Raw genomic sequence first — 20,501 nt, forward strand, 5'->3', positions numbered from 1 at the left:
TACTTTATTCAACCATTTTGATTTGGTTGCATTTAATAATTGTAATTTGACAAATAACAACCACAAAGTTATTAAGATGCAAAACAGACAAGCAACTTGATAATGATCGACTGTTCTCTCTCTTGATATTTCTCCAATATTTTCCATGTCATCTTCTTTTTTCCAATTAATTGCTCTTTCTGTAATACTGATGATGCTATGCTGTGTAAATATTGAATATTACTGATGTTGTTGTTGTTGTTCATTTTGTTACTATGATTTTTGTTATTGTTGTTTGTGATGTTGATGTTGATGTTTGACCTTTCTGTAGTATATTGCTGAAGGTTCTTGAGTCTAATACAGGAGGTCTTGGATTTGATCCTTGCTCTGTATTTACGTCATTCAAAAGGGTATGTTAACTAATTTTGTCCCTCTTGACCCAGGTGTATGGAATGGATATTGGCAATGTTGGGGATATAATCACTCCATGGCCCTCTGGATGAGAAGTGTTGATACAGATGATGATTTTGTTCCAAACTGAACACATGAATAACGTCAAAGAAAAAAGTGATTAGAATTTGATACAAAACAAGAAAATTAAGAATTAATGGCAAGAGAGAAGGAATAGAAAGTGGAAATTACAACAATTTACAGCAGGAGACTAGATGGCAACAGAGCAGACAAAATGTCAATTGGTAAGTCTGTACAGCCATAGAGAGAAAAAGCGAACTGGTAACATTTCAGCCTGGACAAAAAAGCACCTGCCCTGTTTGGATTCAATGTGCATCTTTTACATTGATTTAAATTCTTCAGATTTATATATAAACATTGTGGGTGTTTTAAAGAGACAAAACCTTTTGATTTTCAATGGCGGATACATGCTATTGGCTAAATCAGCAAGCAACATTAGTGTATGCCTTTAAGATGCCAAGGAGATAAGATGAAAACTATTCTGCATACACAGACTCAAATTTGACAATTTAACACAACACCATAACGTCTTGAGCTGAGCCTAGCTCCATCGTCTCTTGTCTAGTCTGGAGCAGATAAAGTACAGTGTCTATGATATACAGTAGATCGTTCAGTCAACATAGTCTCGCAGTTCAGGCAATCTGTATTGAACTACAACGGACAAGGGTTTGTGCTGCCTGCAAACTAGATCTACTGCATACAGTACAACAGATTGACAAGCACAGGTGAAGAGAAAATCTCAAATCTGAGCATCTAAAAGTGCATGAATCATTAGTCACTGATGCCCACTTCTGCCTACTTCTGTACCATATGGCAGCAATACAACATACCCATTCTGAATTAGAATTCTAGAATTCCAGATTCAAACATTATTGTAGAGTATATGAATCAATTAAAAGGCACCAAAGCCTCTTAAAGGATGTTTTGGAAGGAAGAGTGGAAGGAAGTAGACCTAGAGGGAGACCCAAAATTAACTGGGAAGAGAATGCCAAGAACTGGAGTGGACTAAAACTGCCAGAGTGCACCAGAATGGCAGAAGATAGAGTGAAATGGAGAGATGTTGCAATCAACCTCCGAACCGGGAGAAGATACTGAGATAGATAGAGATATGAATCAATACAAACATACCAGACTATTTGTTGATTCTCATTATAACAACCATATGGACAATTGTACTTCAAATCTTTTTTTTTAAATAACACATTGCGTTAACAAAAATATATCATGACATTTTTATTTACCATTTGCAAGGATATCATGTGTCATTGTACTATTAGTTTTTACTACTGCTTCATTATAATGCACAACCGTATGAACTTGCCATGAGGAGTTACTATAATAAAAAATATTCAAGAGAAAATTTCTCATCTACACATTAACATAAACTTAACATTTTCTTCTTTTTTATCATTGATTTGCATTGTCATGTAGTGATATCCCTTCCACTAGTTGTCATTTTCATTTTCTCCTAAATTAGAAAAAAACTTTGCATTCAAGAATATTTACACCCATACCTACATAATTTTTAATACGCAACTGGCCCTCTTGGTAATATAATGCAAATTAAGGGTCATTTTAAACCCTTTCAAAATATATCTCATCCTGTAACACGGATTGAAAAACTAAATGTAAACCCTTTATGTAACCACTACATGTATGTTTTCATTAAACAGTCTCTTAAATTCGTGTTTGTAAATATACATCTTGTCTTCACTTCACATTAACATATGTTCTTATCTTCACAATCCATAATGACTAACTTGTGAACAAACACACCGCACCTTCTTAACATGTCTGGAGTTTTCAAAGGACTTTAAAGTGTAGCCATTCATAAACAATCCATTCCTGATGACTGATCTATGACTAAGGGCCTGCTTATGGGTGAGAGGAACTTTATGCGAAAATCATATAAATAAACGTCTTTTGAAAAGCAAAAAAGGAATACAGACTTGAAAAAGGGTATCATATAGAGAAACATCATATCAAAAAACTAGTTTGAAGAGGTCAGTTGGAATATATTTAGCGTCAACTTAAATAACAGCTGGTCAAACGTAATGAGCACTCACATAAGAACAATCAGTTATAGATAATAGTTCGCAATGATGCTGTAATCTGTTTTACTATATGACATTTTGATATGTGAAGTTCAGCTGAGAAAAAATATATATATTATCATCCGGCTATATGGTTTTTCTATAGCTATACAATAATTGTTTCTAGTCTGAATGGGTTTAAAACCACAGGTATGTGAATTTGCCCTTTATTTCAGTTGGTGGGAAAATTAATGTGCAATAACTCATTATTCATACATAAATATTTACATTTCATACCAAATCTGTGGATGCATTGAGGGAAAGAATGTTCACTAGCTGTGCTGCGGTAGGTGGTAATTCACTGGAAGAATGATTTTAACATATACATATCATGATTGTAAATGGCATATTTTGATAGTCTAACTTCCAAAAATGTTTACTATAAAAAATCAAATAAACTAAAATTTTCAATTTTACATAATATTGTCATTTTTAAAGATTTACAATCTGTATGTTTGACCTAAACTTAATAATGAAAATGTTTACACATTAGAAAGTGAATTTCTTGAGCTATGTTGTAAAACTCGCCTTTTCTACATTTATAGCACAAGTTATACAAAGGATTGAGTTCAACTTAAAATTACTAAGCAGTAAATTGGTTTTTAAATTATCATAAAAAATGTATATATTTTAAATCACAAACTAATTTATAGCATGTCCAATTTCTAAACTTATATTGCTTTTACTATAGTCTCTCAAAAAGAAGGCCCTTTAATTTTCAAGAATACACAAGCTATACACTGTAGTTTCCTTTATAGCAAGTGCTATCTTCCTGTAGTACATTCCCTCATTGACAACTACCTTAGTGCCCCTGGTAAATATTTCTTCTCTTTCAAATTAAGGAGGGGTTGGGGTGAAGATTTTATTAGGATCCACATGCTATGTGCAGTTGTGCACATATAATGAAATGCTCAAACAGACTTTCTTCTACAGTAATGTCAACAGTTGATTCAGTTACAAACTCACAGTTGCATTAGTATATTTACATGGCACCCAGTACAAACATAATTAGGAATGACATTTCCCTGTGCACTATGGGTATGAACCTGCGATTTTTGAATGTGTAGTGCATTTCACAGCAATTCACGCACAGCATATGGCCATTTTATCTCATAAATTTAGCACTAAGTTTCAAATATGCAAACTATTTCAAATGCGAAAATGTTGAAAAACATCTAATCAGATATTGTCGGTACACTGTAGGTAACATTTGGATGGAATGATCTTAATTGTCATAACAAATATGAAGTTATGGGTCTCATTCATTAGTGAATGTGCATAAGTGAGCGCACACACAGAAAACATCTGCAGTAACACAGATAAAGAGTTAAAACTCAAAATATGATACAACAAAAATCTTATCACGAGAATTAAGGTAAATTATCTTCAGAATGCTACCCTCGACTATTCTCATTCTGCTCTTTACATACAGTCACATCTTGCTTTAAGATACATTTCTATAAATACAAAACAGTTCTTATTATTGTCCTACATGTAGAAAATCTTTTCACCCTTACATGAAATTAAAGATTAAAGCATACTCACTTAAAATAGAGCATTCTTGGGAGATGCCCTATTTTTTCTAAATAAGTCCCTGAAGACATCCTTCAATCATCAATAAATCCATATGGCCCTTGGATGTGATACCTTGGCCCTTCTTTCAGCCATATAATGCATGTCTGTCCAGAGAGGAAGCACAGGTTGCAAGAGGGTGCACAGAGGGTACATTGCGCCCCTATGAAATCTCAATCAGGCACATACTAATAATAAATTGCAAAATTATATGCTTTAGTGATCCCAGTATTTGGGATTTTTCTTATTGTTCATTTGTTTTACATGTATTTTTTTTGTGTGTGTTTGTATTATACAATTGATTTTGTTTTGTTTTGATTTTGTTTAATTCTTCCTTGTCAGATATTTCGGGGGACAAATTTGGAAGAATCGTTTTTAAGGGAGAGTTTCTAGCAATTGTTCATGGCAACCCCTCCTACCCCTCCCCCCCCCCCCACCTCCATCGCCTACCACCCAAGAATACCCTGGATACGCCATTGGAAGCATATGTGTTAGATCCGTCTCTAACGTGTACTTGCACCTGCACAATTTACATTGATCCAAGGAGACCAGTGCTTCTTCCCCGAGTCGTCGGCCGGGGGACGGTCGTCACGCAAATTAGTCCACTATGACCTTATCCACAGGGATGCATCAGGCGTTTTTTATGACAAAATTGTGCAGACTCTACAAAAATTGATCTAATCATGTGTGCCATAATCTTCCAAACAGCAAACCACTGGAGTATGCTGTGTTTGGGTTTATTGTATGTGCAGACTATATTATACTAGAATGTCCTGAAAGCATAGAGGAATATTAGTCAATTTTGGACAAATTTCTTTTAAATATTCCAGTTTCACTTGGTCCGATAAACCCACCGATACATTTTTCATGACAAAATTATACACACCTTGCAAAAATTGATCTCATGAATTTTGCACTTACTCCAAAGAGCAGTATGAAACACTTGAGTTTACTGTATATTAATGAAAAATATTGTCAGTTGAGAGCCAGAAGGATGTTTGCTCTATGTCAATTATATGACTTAACGCCTCTCCACTAGAATATTTTTCTTACACTGTCCTCATGACTTTGAGATAGTGTTTCTTTAAAACAATGGTATCGTTACCAGTATCCAAAATTACCCTGTGGCGTAACTTAGATGATTTTTCCACTTTATTGTATTTCTCATTCTTTTTCAACATTTCTCTCGGCAAAAGGCCTTCGATAATAGAAATTGCAGAATGCCGAAGATTATTAGTTGATATGATTTATCCTTTCGGAACGGATGAAACCATATTTATCAGAAATTATGATACTTCTAACTTAATCAAGCTAATGCACTTTGGCTGCAGGCAGAATGTAAAACCCAGTTTAATTGAATCTGTTACATGCTTAAGTGAGCTCATGTACGTCAAATGTACATCCCTTGAGCAGAACTTAATGTTACAGAATGACGGGTAATTTCATTATAGAATCAGTTAACGTTAACAATAGAACGAAGTCTGGTAGATTTGTATGTAAATTCACATTTTATCTTCCCGCTTTAAAACAAAACAAGTTTGTCATGTTTATATCTTCTTCCCCCTGAAAATCGTTATTCTCCATCTCTCTCTCTCTCTCTCCCCCTTTCTCTCCCTCTCTTTCTCTCTTTGTATATGTGACTCTGTTTTTGCCACCCTTCTCTCTATCTTTTACAACCCTCCTCTCTTTATCTCGTCCTGTCAGGATTGGATTTTCCCATCAATACCAGCAATTGTATGAAATGTATCTTATCAAGATACGCAATAGAAGTATTTGCATTTCAAACTCCTATAAAAAAAAAAAACCAAGATTGTCTATTCATTTGTCAATTTACAAATTTCGGAGGCAAGAAAATTCTGAACCTGTCATGATTGTATTTTCCAACTAATACCAGCAATTTTCAAAATATAAAAAACATTAAAGATAAATGTACAACTATTTGAGAATATACCTTACAAATTGAACAATTTCCTAAAATAAAGATATCCTTCTATGGGGCCTCATTCTCATATTATTTTATCTTGAAGGGATATGGGCTTATGAATACAAATAACTGGTCAAGTGGTCATGCACGCTAAAAACCTGTTAATGACCCATGTTAATGACTGTCCAACACTGCTGTCATCTATCTCTTTCTCCATCTGATGTGACCCTTTTCTAATCACCCTCTAGTGCTCTTTAACCAATTTAATAAGTTTTTCAACATGTTAATACCTTCTACCCCTCCCATCAAAGGGCCTCCGGTATCAATCAGATGTCTTCCTAATCCAGTATGGGTATATATGGGGAGAGAATAATGAGCAAGAACCATATATACAAACCAGCCGCTGTCAGCTTCATCTGCAGTCTCTGTACTGCAAATTTGATCCATTATAAGCTGTATAGATTAATTCAGGGATGGATAACGCATCCAGGATTTTTTAATGGAAGAGGGAGGGGGGGGGGGGGGAGGGAGGTTCACAAATTTATTTTAAAAAGTCTCTTACAAGCAGACAAAATGGTTATCACATTTATTTCTGTTCTAATTCATTAAAATACATCTATGACAAGCAAAATCAGGGGTCTAATCCTCTTGACTCCCTCTAAATACATCTATGCACTTCCACAATGACTGTGACTCCACTTCAAGAATATCCAAGAATCACATGGATTTGAATGACTACGGATTATTGGAGGAGTGTCTACCGTATGGCTGTGGTTCGTGCCAGACAGAAATCCATATCAGCAACAGTACGGAGGGAGTCTGTATTTCATTTAGCAAATTGTCTTTCACAAGCACTGCAGCTTCGTGATGATGGCTCTTGAAACGGCTCATTGCAGTGCCCTGAAATGTAACATCTCAACTTCTTCATCATGTCTGACAAATTGGTCTCTCGGGACATTAAGACCGGTTCACTCTCTCTACCCCTTTCTCTTCTACGACGTGCGGCAATGGCCTCTTTTTGCTTAATCGTCCGATGACGAAACGGCGGGATGAGAGTGACTGAAATTACAAACGTTTCAGTTTTATTACAGTGTTGAATGTATGGGATGAGGGGCAGATACCCGAAGGAGAAGGGTTGTTTATAGTAACAGTGGGCTTGAGAGTTTTCGACTTAAAATTAAAGGGAAATACTATTCTCATATTGAGTTGACTACAAATGAAACAAATTAGTGAAAGTTTGAGGGAAATCTTCTAAAGGATTAGAAGTTATGAGGTTTTTGATTTCGAAATAAAAATGGGTAACTATGTGATTAACCTCATGACACCAATTTGTTATGTACTTAAGCATTTATGAAATATATCGTTGAACATGTGTTATCACACAACCTCGCTACAGAATAGATCTTTTCCTTCATCAGTAAATAATAAATGGAAATTCATGAAATTTGGAGAACAGACAAATAGGAGAGATGCTCCAAAGGTAAATCACAGTGCAGCCAATTTGCTTTCCTTCAAAATTGTTCACAGATCATTTTCTCTGATTTGTCTGTTTTTATTAAAACCAGCTGAATGCCAAGGAGGATTTTCGCCTTCAATACTGCACATCATGAAAGTGAACTCTGATGGTAAGAATAAATCTTGATTATCCAAATGGAATATAAGAAATGAGAGACTGAAACATGTACATCTACACAAGAGAAGTACATTTTTATCGAGTACTCTTCTTCTGTACACAATAAAAAAATGTTGAACGAGTGGGCGGAAAGCTAAGACAAGTGGGAATGATACTGTTTGCGTATTCATGTCTCGCAAGCTTGTGTGGCCTGATAACTTCACTCCATTACACCACTAAATCCACACTTAAAGATTAGATACCTGATACTTCTAAATGCATATGCATTCAGAATTCACGTTTATCTAGGGTAAGTGAAAAATGGAAGCTCCATCGGCACCGCACAAAATCTATGAGGGAGCGATTGCCCCCCCCCCCCATATGGAAAACACTGAACAATACTCCACAAAAAAAAAATCATTTACACTTGTTAGGAGGGGGGCTTCTGAAAGATTTGGTAGATGCATAACACCGTAACTGTGCCCCCCTTAAAACCAACCTATGGTGCTGCCCCTGAGTTACGAGCAATGCATTTAACCAAAGAAAAAGAAAGTAACCAGTCAGGAGTATTTAAGTTTGTGGTTGATTTTTTATCAAATAAGATAATCACGAGGCATGAATGGATTCACCACAGATTGCAATCAAATACCAAATATCATTAAGAGATTTCAAATGTGAAATGATGCATTATGTGAAAGTTGTAGCATGCGTTGATGCTTGCTTGTACATGTATAATATAGAAGTAATGAAATCCTACTTGTAGTTACTTATTAAATGACTTCTAATTAGTGTTCTTTGTTCATTTCTGTGGTAGTTAATCACCATCTTTAATCATATTTATAGAGTGCCATTGATGATTAGTGTAATTATTGCTAATAAAAAATTTGCCTGCTTTTCAGGTAGTGATGACAAAATACAATTTCTTTGATATTCTTGTATTAAACAGAGGCCATGTTCACATGGGACCATTAGAGTTTTGAACTATAAGTTTGTGAAACCTTAAAGTTATAAACAATGATCCACTAACAACGTTGAGGTTTTACACAGGACCGAAACAGCAAGTATTCAGAGTTAACAATACAAGTCAGGAAAAGCATTCATTTAAGTACAAGTAAGTACAAGCTGGCCTCACCTCAAATTTAAGTAGAGTTTTGTAAGCATAAGTGCATCTGAAAGGCTCATAACTAGACAATAACTTAAAGTTGATGGACTGTCCTTTGAATCTAACTAGTGTGATCAATCAATCAATCATCTACTATACTTTGCATACACAGTCCGTAAAACATGAGTGGTAACATGCTATTTATTTGTATCAATGTAGAGGACTCCAATAAGGCGATAAGCAAACATTTTGTACAGGAAACAGGCCTCCACACAATGTAAGTTAGTTGACAGCTTAAAAATGTTACAACAGGAGAAAAGGAAGAACCGTAATGTTTATAAGTGATTGTGAGTTCAGGTGCTTTCACATCTTCAGTAGATGGAAGTACATTCAATTTCTCTACATGTAAATAACCCGAACTTTGCTATTGTTTGTTGATCAGTTATGCCACAGTTGTCAATATGCTTCTAACTTGATTGTTTGTTTGTTTTTTATTCCCTTTTCTTTCCTAATAATTTGTTCTACTTTTAATGCCATATCACATTTTTAAAATCTTCTGTGCAATCCCGTCTGCCCCTCTCCCTCATCCTCTCTCCCCTTATCTTCTCCTCTTCTCTCCATAGAACACACACACCCTCTCTATCTCTCTCTCCTTTGGAAATCTCTCTTTGATTACGTTGTCTGCAATAATTTCCGGAGTAATATTATTTGTCCACAGAACTATGATACTCATAAGTGTTCACTTTTGTTGTTGTTGTGTGTGTGAATTCTGTGAAATAATAATCCCTAACATATCTCGGACTTCTTAAAAGTTAAACTTCCCATTTCTATTCACCACCCCCACATTTATAATATTTTTTAATAATACTATCAGTTCTTCTTGGTAGGATCTAAAATTCAGTAACTAGAGTGCAATTTGATTATTTTATTGTTAGCGTCATAAAGACTGAATTTTTGTTTACGACACGCATTACCACTTTCTGTTTTCAAGCTGATATACACTATAAGAATTATGATTCTTGGCTATGTACAACATACTGGTACACAATACAACTACAACTGTCACTCCTGTCAAATATATTCATATCTCCACTATCAAATCATTTCTCTAATCAGATACGATGCGATGAACATATGTTACTTGAATCCACTTCATGTGATATCTGCCATCACGCATTTTTCTACAATATGGTAATATGATTTATTGGTAATATGATTTATTGGTAAGAAATGCCAAATGGCAAGCAAAAAATGCAAGATAAATTATTGATATTGGTTTGCCGAATGCCAAAATGGATTCAATATATATGGCATATTTGCAATATGCACCACGGTATAAATCATGAAGCAAGCTAGAATGGAGACAGATTCTGAAGTATGATAAATGTATCAATAATGATAATGAAATGTCAAAGACATATTTGATTACAGTAAGCACACAGTGACTATTATGTATACATTCATAGAACTGATGAAGGAAAATGATACAACCTAGTGCATTTTCTTGGAGAACCAAAGCATCTGAAGAAAAATCTAAAATATTATTGTTCATTTACAGCCTACTTTGTTGAGCAAAATGGATATTTAGAGGTATTTCATCATTGACAAAGTAAAAAGGGAATGATTAAAATTATAAATGCAATGCCTAATATAACTCTCCACTGGAATTGGAATTGGTCGAGAAATAAAGGAGAAGAAGAATTGATTGAAGAATTGCATAAATTTAGACTCTACTAATACTAATACAATTCATTTTCTACAGTTAATTTCATCGTTGAAATTTCTTTAACAGCATTATCAAATACAATACCACACATCCCCCATTTCCATTTTATATGGTTTGATCAATCATAATACAAACCCACTACGTCAAATCAGATTCCATTTCCATCCATTTCTAACACTCCACGTCCAGTATTTGACCCGTATTTGATGCGGTAATTGATTTTAGGAGAGGAGCAGGTGTGTTTCCTTGCTCGTTGTGAAGGTCTTATGCTCACAGTGTTAAAGCATCCCTGTCAATGCGGTTAGCTTAACAGCTACGTCAATGTGGGCATATTACAGGCCGCGGAGATGGACACTAACATTGGATAATCTGTCTCTGCGTGTAAATAAGCTCAAAAGATGAGGGCTTTGAGTTTGAGGTATCTGGCAGATTGATAGAATAGGAGTAGGCCCACTTAAAACATAAAAAACAAGCACAGGTTATAAATGAAATGCATGTGGTTCTCTGATAACTAAAATAATAAATATGGGAAAATGAAATATCACTGGTCGGCCCTCCAGGTAAACACTGTTTGGTTGTGTGTAGATATTCAGAATGCCCTGCGATTGAAGTTTAACCAAACAATGCCAATCATATTGTATGTTGAGAGTGATAATCAAAAGGGTTTGAATAAATAATGTGAGTTAATGCCCTTCTAGCTCTGAGCAGATAGGCCATACAGGTGTAGAGGTGATGAAATACAATAGTTAAAAAATGCTATGGGGCATTGACAGACCATGTTTGGCATTACACCAAAGTGACCAAATTAAAATGTTGAAATGCATTTTTATCCTGATTTACAGAATTTCATGAATAACCCAGCACAGTTTCTACATCATGTACTATATTGTCTGTTTAGAGCCCCTATGATTTTAGTACATTTAAAATTTATCTCTTTCTGATTCTTAACAGATGGCATATTTTTTTAACTGAAAGAGAAGTTCCTGTCACCTCAATACAAAAAAACATAATCCACATATGTTTCTACCAAACGCTTACATGCACAACTTTGACCCAACAAAAGTGGGTCTTCAAAGCATTTCTATGCCTCTGGCCAGTCACACAAATGTTTCACAAGTCCCACATGTACACATTACAGCTATGCGCAGAACCCAGAAAAAATAACCAACGCGAATGTCATTGACACTCTCATATTTTGCTTCGGGCTGCATGCATGTCTAGCCAACCCAGCGTGAAATTAGAAACATGACTTTCGACTCGTCGAACCATGTGCTTTCGTACATCTCGTCTTCAGCACTGTCATGTCTAATCACTTTAATGACATTCAAGGGTGCAGCTTGCTCCCAAGATTCTTGCCTTTGAACAGGTATGACAAGAGCGCTTACACTGCAATCTTGGTGGTGACAGATCCCATTGACTTTGTAAATGCATGAGAGTTACAATTTCAAAAAAAGTGTTGTTTCCGGGGATCTTCGCAAATATTGAAATGTTTTCGGATTTGAAAATGGCTTTAAAACACATTAAATCTGCAGAGCTATATCATTTTTTCAAGGAAAACAACATGTAGAATATTCATTACATAAAAAGCACAGGGACAAAAACTCATCAATTATGCAAATGAAATTAGTTCAAGAAACTACAGCCAATTTTCCATGATTAATGAAGGTCTAATGAAAGTGGATTCAAATTACTCAGGACTCTCCATAGGGAAGTGAGTTAATCTAACATGGTGGATAGCTTTAAAGGTATGGGTATCTTTGTCTCAGTTTCTGAAACAAAATCCTGGATTTAGCTCATGCTGCAACCCTAATTATGATATATATGTATACCTTTAGTTTAGTCAGGAACCCCAAGACTTTGACGAGCTGATCACTTGTCTGATTATCAAGATATTCATGATTGGAAATCGAAATGTCAAAAACCGTTTTCCTAACGGTTTTTATAACACTACAGTCTATTTGGAGAAAATGAGTATGGTAAAACCAGTCACTCAAACATAAGATTTTTACTTTTTTGAGTCACTTCATGATCATTTTGGAGCGCAATTTTGTTTAGGGCTTTAATATTACACTATATCACTGATAACACATAGGGCCATGCATCTCAGATTTAACATTGTTAAAATATACCTTTAATGGAAATCAATATCTAATTAGTAAACACACATGGGAGTATTACAAGAAGAAATAATACATAGAGTACCAGTGATAAATTGAGGAACCAATGTAAACAAATATGCACAAGTGACCACAGCCATTAAAAGCCAATTAAAATTCCTTATTGCTTTCAGTCATTAGCTACATGTACAAGTCGATCAAGAGAAAATTCAAAGACGTTTACCAATACCGGTACGTTATTGCACAAACAGAAAACTTTGAAGCTTGATTTAGAGCATATTGCCAGGAAAGAAGTAATAGTATCAAGAAAAAATAATTTCAGGGAAATAATTTGTTGAAAGACTTTGACCACAACCCTCCCATCTATACACAAATTTGCCAAAGTATAATATTGGTCATCTCAAAAAATGTAATATGTCAAAAATCATGAAAAGGAGCAATTTTATATATATAGAAGAGATATAAGATCCAGCTCATATCTTTATACAGAAAACTGAAACATTTTTTCTTTCTCATCTCAAACCACAAATTTTTAAAATCTCTACTTGAAATAAAACAATCTCACACACAGCGATCAGAATATCAAGACAGGATTCTTTTCCACTTTCCTTCTGATATGTTCTGAAGCAAACAGAGGAAACACAGTGGGTCAGTAACCCAATAGAAATGCAGTCTCCAATCACAAATTCCTGAGGGTTTAGAACTGAGCTGGACTGTCTATATTCATATAATATATAGTGCCTCCTTGCCAATTATGTATTGGTTTGGGCTTGGTGGTGTGGTTGGCCTCAAGACAGCCACCGTTGAGAATATAAATTCTAAATTTTATTGGAAATCAAATTTGGCAATAGACAAATTATTGTCGTCACTTCTAATGTCTGCAAAAGTAAAAAAACTGACAAATCACTTGCGAATCACAGTCCTATGGTCTGTTTTAACCAAGAATAACATGTCTTTGTTGTTATATTGATCTGTTGCTTCTCTTTGAAAAATAAAAAGTTTTAGTTGACTGTTAAGACTGCGAAAAATAAAGAGATGTAGACCATTCCAACAATATTTGGATTAATTGGGTTTTCTAAACTTGACATTTGACTGTACACACCTCTCTGCATAAAGTCACATGTAATTACATATCAAATTTCTAAAAATTAATTAAGACCTTTGTTTCCAGACAACTGATTCTAATATCTTTTGTTTTTATAAATCTTTTCATACTCAAAAAGGCTACCTGAATCGTTCTATTTATACTCTGCGTTCATATCAAGAGAATGAGGGAGAAAGGGTCATTGAAATCCGGCAGCAACTTCACATCTACTAGAGACAGCTATGATGGAAGCGTGGGCGCATCATGCATAGGTAGGCTCATCTGTTCTTACCTATAGCAATTAGAACTATTGTAGCATTCAACCTTGGGTGGGTGTTAATAGAAATATCTTTCTGGGAATGGCTATATCTCAGAGTTCTCATACATCATTTCAGGATGTTTTAATGTATTTCAAAACTTGAGTTCACTAAAACTTTATCCATGCTACATCTATAATCCCTGATATAAGCAGGCTTTAATGGTAACCTGTGTTCCACATAAACAAGCATCCTGCTAAAATTAGTACTCTCTGAAAACAAACGGCTAATTGTCACAAATTATTCCAATGTGTTTCTAAAATTTTATTCTCAAAAAACTTCCAAACTACCTTCATATTATTTCATCCTATCCATGGTACATGCATGATCACCAATGAAGTCCATATGCAAATAGCCTCTTGGTTATTGAATACGTTGAATGTTTAATCATGTTCTAACAAATCCATCTCAAATTCCCTTGGTTGTCTTAATCCCTTACTCCAAACCGGAAATGAATCGTACTACCAACATTAAAAAGCAATCTGCCAATCCACATAATCACATCTAATCATCTTCTAATACTCTTTACACATGTACATGTACAATGTACATGTAGGTGCAGTACTGCTAATTCCAGTACACAAGCACTGCAATCTTTAATCAAGAATTGATTAAACCAAGTCATTAAACCAAGTCATCTAGAACAAGCTACTTGATTTGTTTTAAAGACCCTATCGGGATTGAAAAATGAAATAGTTGAATTACAACAGAAAGCTTATAAGCCACAGATTACAGTTATATCAATCATCTGCTATTTTAGTGTCTTTCAAAGGAGATGCAGCTCTTTGAAAATCTAAAGCTTTGAAAATCAGAAGTTGTTGACCTAAAAACTAGCTATCGCCTTGATAACATCATCTCATGTGTAGTGAGCATATTCACAATGACCTTGCATTAATTAAGCATGGCTAGTCGCCTCAGCATTATAGATGAGCCAATCAGGTTCACATGTTATGTGGTCACTATAACTGCAGCAAATTTGACCCCTGTTGGGATGATGAACACATTTGGTATCAGCTTGTGATCAATATGATCCCTTAGTTATTCTGAGGTGAAACATAAATATCACACAAAAGTAAGGGTAATTCTCATTACCATCCGATATTAGTTTGTCAGATGCGACTCGTATTTTTAGCTAATTTTATTGTGATCTAGCAACCATTGCTCTAGAGTTTTGGTTGCTATCGTGTTTTAGGTTAGGTTCAGGTTTAGGACTAAGGTTAGGTATAGTGTTTGGTTCTAAGGATGAAGCTGGGAATTATGTTAGCAATAGATATTGACTGTGGAGCAATTATCAGCAGAGCATATGTTGTAGAAGTACTTTGAGTCTCGGTCGCCTCTTTGGATGTCACCTATACATTTGTATCTAATACAGATCATCCCAAGTATGTGCAAAAGGAACGTGAATAGTATCAGCTTGCAATCAATATTCCTTCAATACGAGGTACTCATGGAAGAACTGATATCACAGAAGGGGCAAAGGTAACTTTTCTTAGCATCTGATGATAGTCTGTCTAATGCAACTCCAATTTGTCATGATTTTCTTCACCTACTTTGATGGCAATCTGACATTTGGTCCAACAACGACTGCTCAAGGCTTTATTTCATCAAAGATGTAGGGTTAGAGTTAGGGCTAGTTTTAGAGATAGGGTTAGGCTTAGGGTTGGGTAAAGGTTAGATTTTTAAAAGGTTTAGGCTTGGGTTGGGGACATTGATTGATCCAGCGTCAACATTAGTAATTCAGTATTGGATACTGACCATCAAGCAACTGTTGCTAGAGCAAGTGTCATGTACACCAATTTGATTTCAAATTAAAGATGTCTGTAATAAATGACGCAGCTGAACGAACCTCCAGGTGATGCCCTACACACTTGAGTGATACGCAATGAGACGAGAGCTGTCGATTGTATACTAATCCAAAAATCCAGGGATCATTTAAATTTTGTAAATGTCTGACCTAGATGGAAATTTGAGAGTGACTTTATACTGGTAGGCTCGAGCAACTCGAGTAATCTATTTTTCCGCCTTCCATTTCAATTATTGCTATGAATAATTTACAATTGCCAGACCTGACTCTGTGGTTCTGTAAACACCAAGATAAATTCTACATGGTTTGTAAAATATTTATTATGCATGGAACTTAAATAAATTGAAATTGAAAGTCAATTAAATGCACTTATTGATTCCCCCTGATCAGTTGCGTCAATTAGGAAAACTATTGAAAAATAGAAAGAGATTTTGACTTTTGAGCATTGGCAACCGTCTATACATTAGAGTAATACTTAAAGAAGACAAATATTCAATACACTTAATCCTTTCTGTGCTAATAGGTTTATCAGATATTTGAAAGAACTGTTCACATTAATATTTTTGATATTAATTGTTGATACTGGTCAAAACTTCTGTTAAAAAATATACCTTATTGTTGTGCGGGATATGTTGGCCGGATATGTTGGGCGGGATATGTTGGTCTCGACATGGAAGGCGTGGAACATATATTTGTAATCACTGTGACTGATCATTGTTGTCATTGTGCCCCCATACTGGCAACTAAGGAGTGCCACCAACATGTGTCCCTCCCCCCCCCCCCCCCCATTTAAAAACAAAATCATACATACTGACACCAAAAAATTGTCCGCTAATAAGGTGATTTTGTTCCTCCTTTCATATTGTTAGTCACAAAAGACATGTTAAATATAAAATAATCTTTGTCCCATCATCAATCAAGTATTTTTTTCTGTATGGTATCCCCCCCCCCCTTTTTTTAAATTTTTTTATTACAATACAAAATCCTGGATCTGTCTCACCCTGGAGAGCAAACAAGCTTGGCTCAGTCATCAACAAAGTTCCTCTTTACAATGTTGAGTTGTCTAGCAATTGAATTATGTCTCGTCTCTGGGCAGATACATCTTATCTTTAGTTTGAACAGTGTCAAGCGAAACAATCATTGTGTAAATCATACTACGTAAGCCAAGGCGAGCCAAACAATCATTGTGTAAACCACACTGAGCTAGGGGAGCAGAACATAAATACTTCTCCAAAAAATACTTCTCGGACAAATACATCTTCAATTCTTCATTCACACTTCTTCCATCTGTCAATATATCCATGGAGATACAATCAATGAATAAGCAAGTTTTTACAGTAAATGACAATGTACATGGTGCAACCGCAAGCCTACTACAAATGTACATGTAGTGAGGAATGAAACTACCCCAGAAAGTGTTACATTCCACAAACACAAATTCCAGGCCTTTGAATGATCAAAACTACAGGCATGAAACTGGCTACTGACAGCTGCAACACAACTACCTGCCAATAATGAAAATTATTGCCCAACCACTAACTCTTTCTGCATGTACTTAACACAAAGACGCAATGAATGCATATATATATGAAGTTAGCAATAGATACGCTGAAGAAGACGTATGTGAATTCTTTGATTTGTAAACATTCTTGTACATGTATACCAAAGCAACCAACAACAAAAAACAAAAATACAAATTTACACGATAACAAAAACATGTTTTGCTTTCATTTCTGATCTTCAACATTTGCAATGAGTAATCAGGATCAAACTTCCTTTCGACAACACTGTAGACTAATTTAATTTTGCTTAAACCGTCAAATTCAATATTTGCAGTTGAGATCTTGAAGGTGACTAAGTTGGTAAGCTTTGTGCAAATAAACAATATTTGCACTCAGTTGGATATAATTAGGGCTATCAAGGCATCATGACATGCTGTTATGAATCTGACATTATAAAAACTGGAACACTCTATGTTTGTCAAGAATACTTGATAATATAATTCAATAAATTCTAGGGATTATTTTTACATGAGATTTGATCTAGATGATGATGATGATGATGTTGAAGATAAAAATAAAAAACACTTCATACCAAAAAAATTTTGAAACCGAGAGGTTATCAAACAAATCAACTTGTAACAATTGCAAAAAAAGTTAAATGAAACTTACTACTCTCTTTTCCCTGAAATCAATTCCGACGGTTGAGATGAATTTTGAGTTGAAGGTTCCATCTGTATACTGGTATAAGAAGCTGCTCTTTCCAACGCCAGAATCACCAAGAGCTAGGAACTTGATGAGGAAGTCGTACTCCCCGCTAGCGGGCGTGGTCGTGGTACCGGTATCCCCCATCGCTATGATGGAGTCTGTGTGGAGGAGGAGGTTGTGGGAAGAGATGGAGAGGTCTTGGATCTTTGGTGAATCCTCAGATTTCCTTTAAATCTGAAACAGAAATATAAATAATTGAAAATATGATGAAGTGCAATGTACTTTCATGTATAACTAAATTGTGACAGATTATACTTGCCTTGCAAGTCTTCTCCATTCTCTCATATCAGTATTTATGACCTTTTGCTACTCAATGAACTTGTACAATGCATGTACATGTATAATACTGTCTGATGACAGCTGGTTATATGTAAAAGTATAACCTTAGAGCTCTCAGCGTATTCTTACTGGAAGGCAAGTCATTTCCATTCACTCACGTAGGCATTTACAACCTTTTGCTATTCAGTATTTACAACCGGTAAGTGTCTGCTGAGAACCAGAAGGGCATCGACTTTATGTAAAATATCCATGCTAATTAACATCCTCCTGGCTCTCATTAGAAGAAGATTCAATCTGTTAAGAGTGGAAAGGGCATCAACTCATATATTTTGACACAAATTTCTTCATGCTCCTAACAGACAGCATAATCCAAGTCTGTGAGTCTTCTCAATTTCCTCATATATAGGCATTTATGACCTTTTTCTACTAAGTAAACTCCTTCACAGTCTCGTAAAACCCTTTCCAACGACACCTGCATAAATGTGAAATGCTAAGTGCAAAGGTAATGGATGCAGACAGCCGCTCTTTCACATATCAGTGACACTTCTAAGCAGCCGCAGGAACATTTCGGGCATACAATGCCCCTTGCATGCTCCTCAAAATGGCCGCCTTGCCTTGAAACGTACTACATTCAGGATTTGGACTGAAGTGCCATCCTTATGAGATGGAAAAGATGGAGGTAGTACGCCTAACTCGGAACAGGCAGAAACTAATACTCCACACCGAAACTGACCTGCCCCATCACTCTCTTTCCGTCGCCTTGAGCTTATTAATATTTGTGAATAATCATGCCAGTATCTCAACGCAAGTCGTAACTTTAATTTAGAAATATATCTGCTGCAAAATGACCAAAACAAACAAGTGTTTGACTTTAAACCTGAGAATTAGAAGCAGAGCTGGCTGCAGATTGGCAGTTTTTCTGATGATTACCATTTGGAAATAGCCCTCAGTCATTCACTTGTGAATATCCAACAGATAAAACTGTATCAGAAAGAACAATTCAAATAAAACTGTATTCTGTTCATTAATCAGAAGGGGGGGGAGGAGATTCCTAAAGGAGAGGGTAGTATTTCTAGGGAAACGTTACTTTTTTTCTCGCTCCACGTAGCTTTCAGGGCTATTTAAATGGAACCAATGATCTATTCTTGCAATGAGACCTTCACCATCACCTTTAATGCTCCCTTGGTGTGATGATGTTGATGAAGCATCCCATCTCTTAAAATAGCTTGAAGGACATGTTTCTGCCAAGGTTGCTATGCATTATTTACATTATTCCCATAGGAAACAGAAGAAATGATCCTCAAACAAGAGAGCTAATGCTAGAGTAATACCATCTAAAAAAAGACAGTCAAGCAACCTAAAATATAATGCATTCTGATTAACCTCTCTTATACATGTATACCTCCACACAGGATTTTCCTTGCTATCATTTCTTTTTACATTTTTAATTTCCTTCTGCTCTGTTTTATGAATAGATATTCTGATTCCCTTACTTTCTTGTTGGTACACCCCCCCCCCCCCCTACCTCAAAAATGATTTACTCCCCAAACTTTTAGTTCATTACAGCATGTTCACGTATTCTGGCAAAAAGTGCACTGAGCTCCTCACTTCTCATTTCCCCTTGACAATTTGAGATGTGGTTTTCACAGTTTTTCATTAGCATACCCATGGAACAAATATTTACAGAAAATATTTATCACTCATATACAAGTATGTAATCATGTATAAAACTGTACAAACAGGCAAAAATGGTTTAAATCTTACTCTTGTTTTCCTTTTATTGTTTTTCAGCAATGTGAACCCTCTGCTCTATTAAAATGGCAAAATTATAATTATTACAGAACATAATCAAAATAAATGTTAAAAAATAAATAGCATGATCACTGATCTATAGATATGTTAATTTGTTCAATCTAAATACATGCAAGGTTTACATTAATATTGTTCTGGGGTCATCGTCTAATACAACATACATGTCAATCACATATTCTTAATATATTCCTCCCTTTTCCTATAAATATATCTTTTCATTATTTAATTTTCAAGGTAAGTTGAAGCTCTCATTAATTTGTTGTCAATCAATCTAGATACCCACCAGTTTGGAAGCAGATTCTCATTAAACTGACTAATTTGCTATTACATTCAAAGTAGAAA

At 35.3% G+C, this 20,501-nt stretch overlaps 1 protein-coding gene across 1 annotated transcript in view; it reads right to left on the reverse strand.

Annotated features, from left to right (window-relative positions):
- Nucleotides 1-20,501, reverse strand: part of LOC584529 (ras-related protein Rab-27A) — a 66,617-nt gene that overhangs the window by 45,339 nt on the left and 777 nt on the right. The window contains exon 2 of the mRNA XM_030972761.1: nt 17,973-18,234. Within this exon, the coding sequence (XP_030828621.1) occupies nt 17,973-18,234 (262 nt within the window). The remainder of the gene's footprint in view (nt 1-17,972; nt 18,235-20,501) is intronic.

Source organism: Strongylocentrotus purpuratus, unplaced genomic scaffold, assembly GCF_000002235.5.
Source record: "Strongylocentrotus purpuratus isolate Spur 01 unplaced genomic scaffold, Spur_5.0 spur5_scaffold_6, whole genome shotgun sequence".
Classification (NCBI taxonomy): Eukaryota; Metazoa; Echinodermata; class Echinoidea; order Camarodonta; family Strongylocentrotidae; genus Strongylocentrotus; species Strongylocentrotus purpuratus.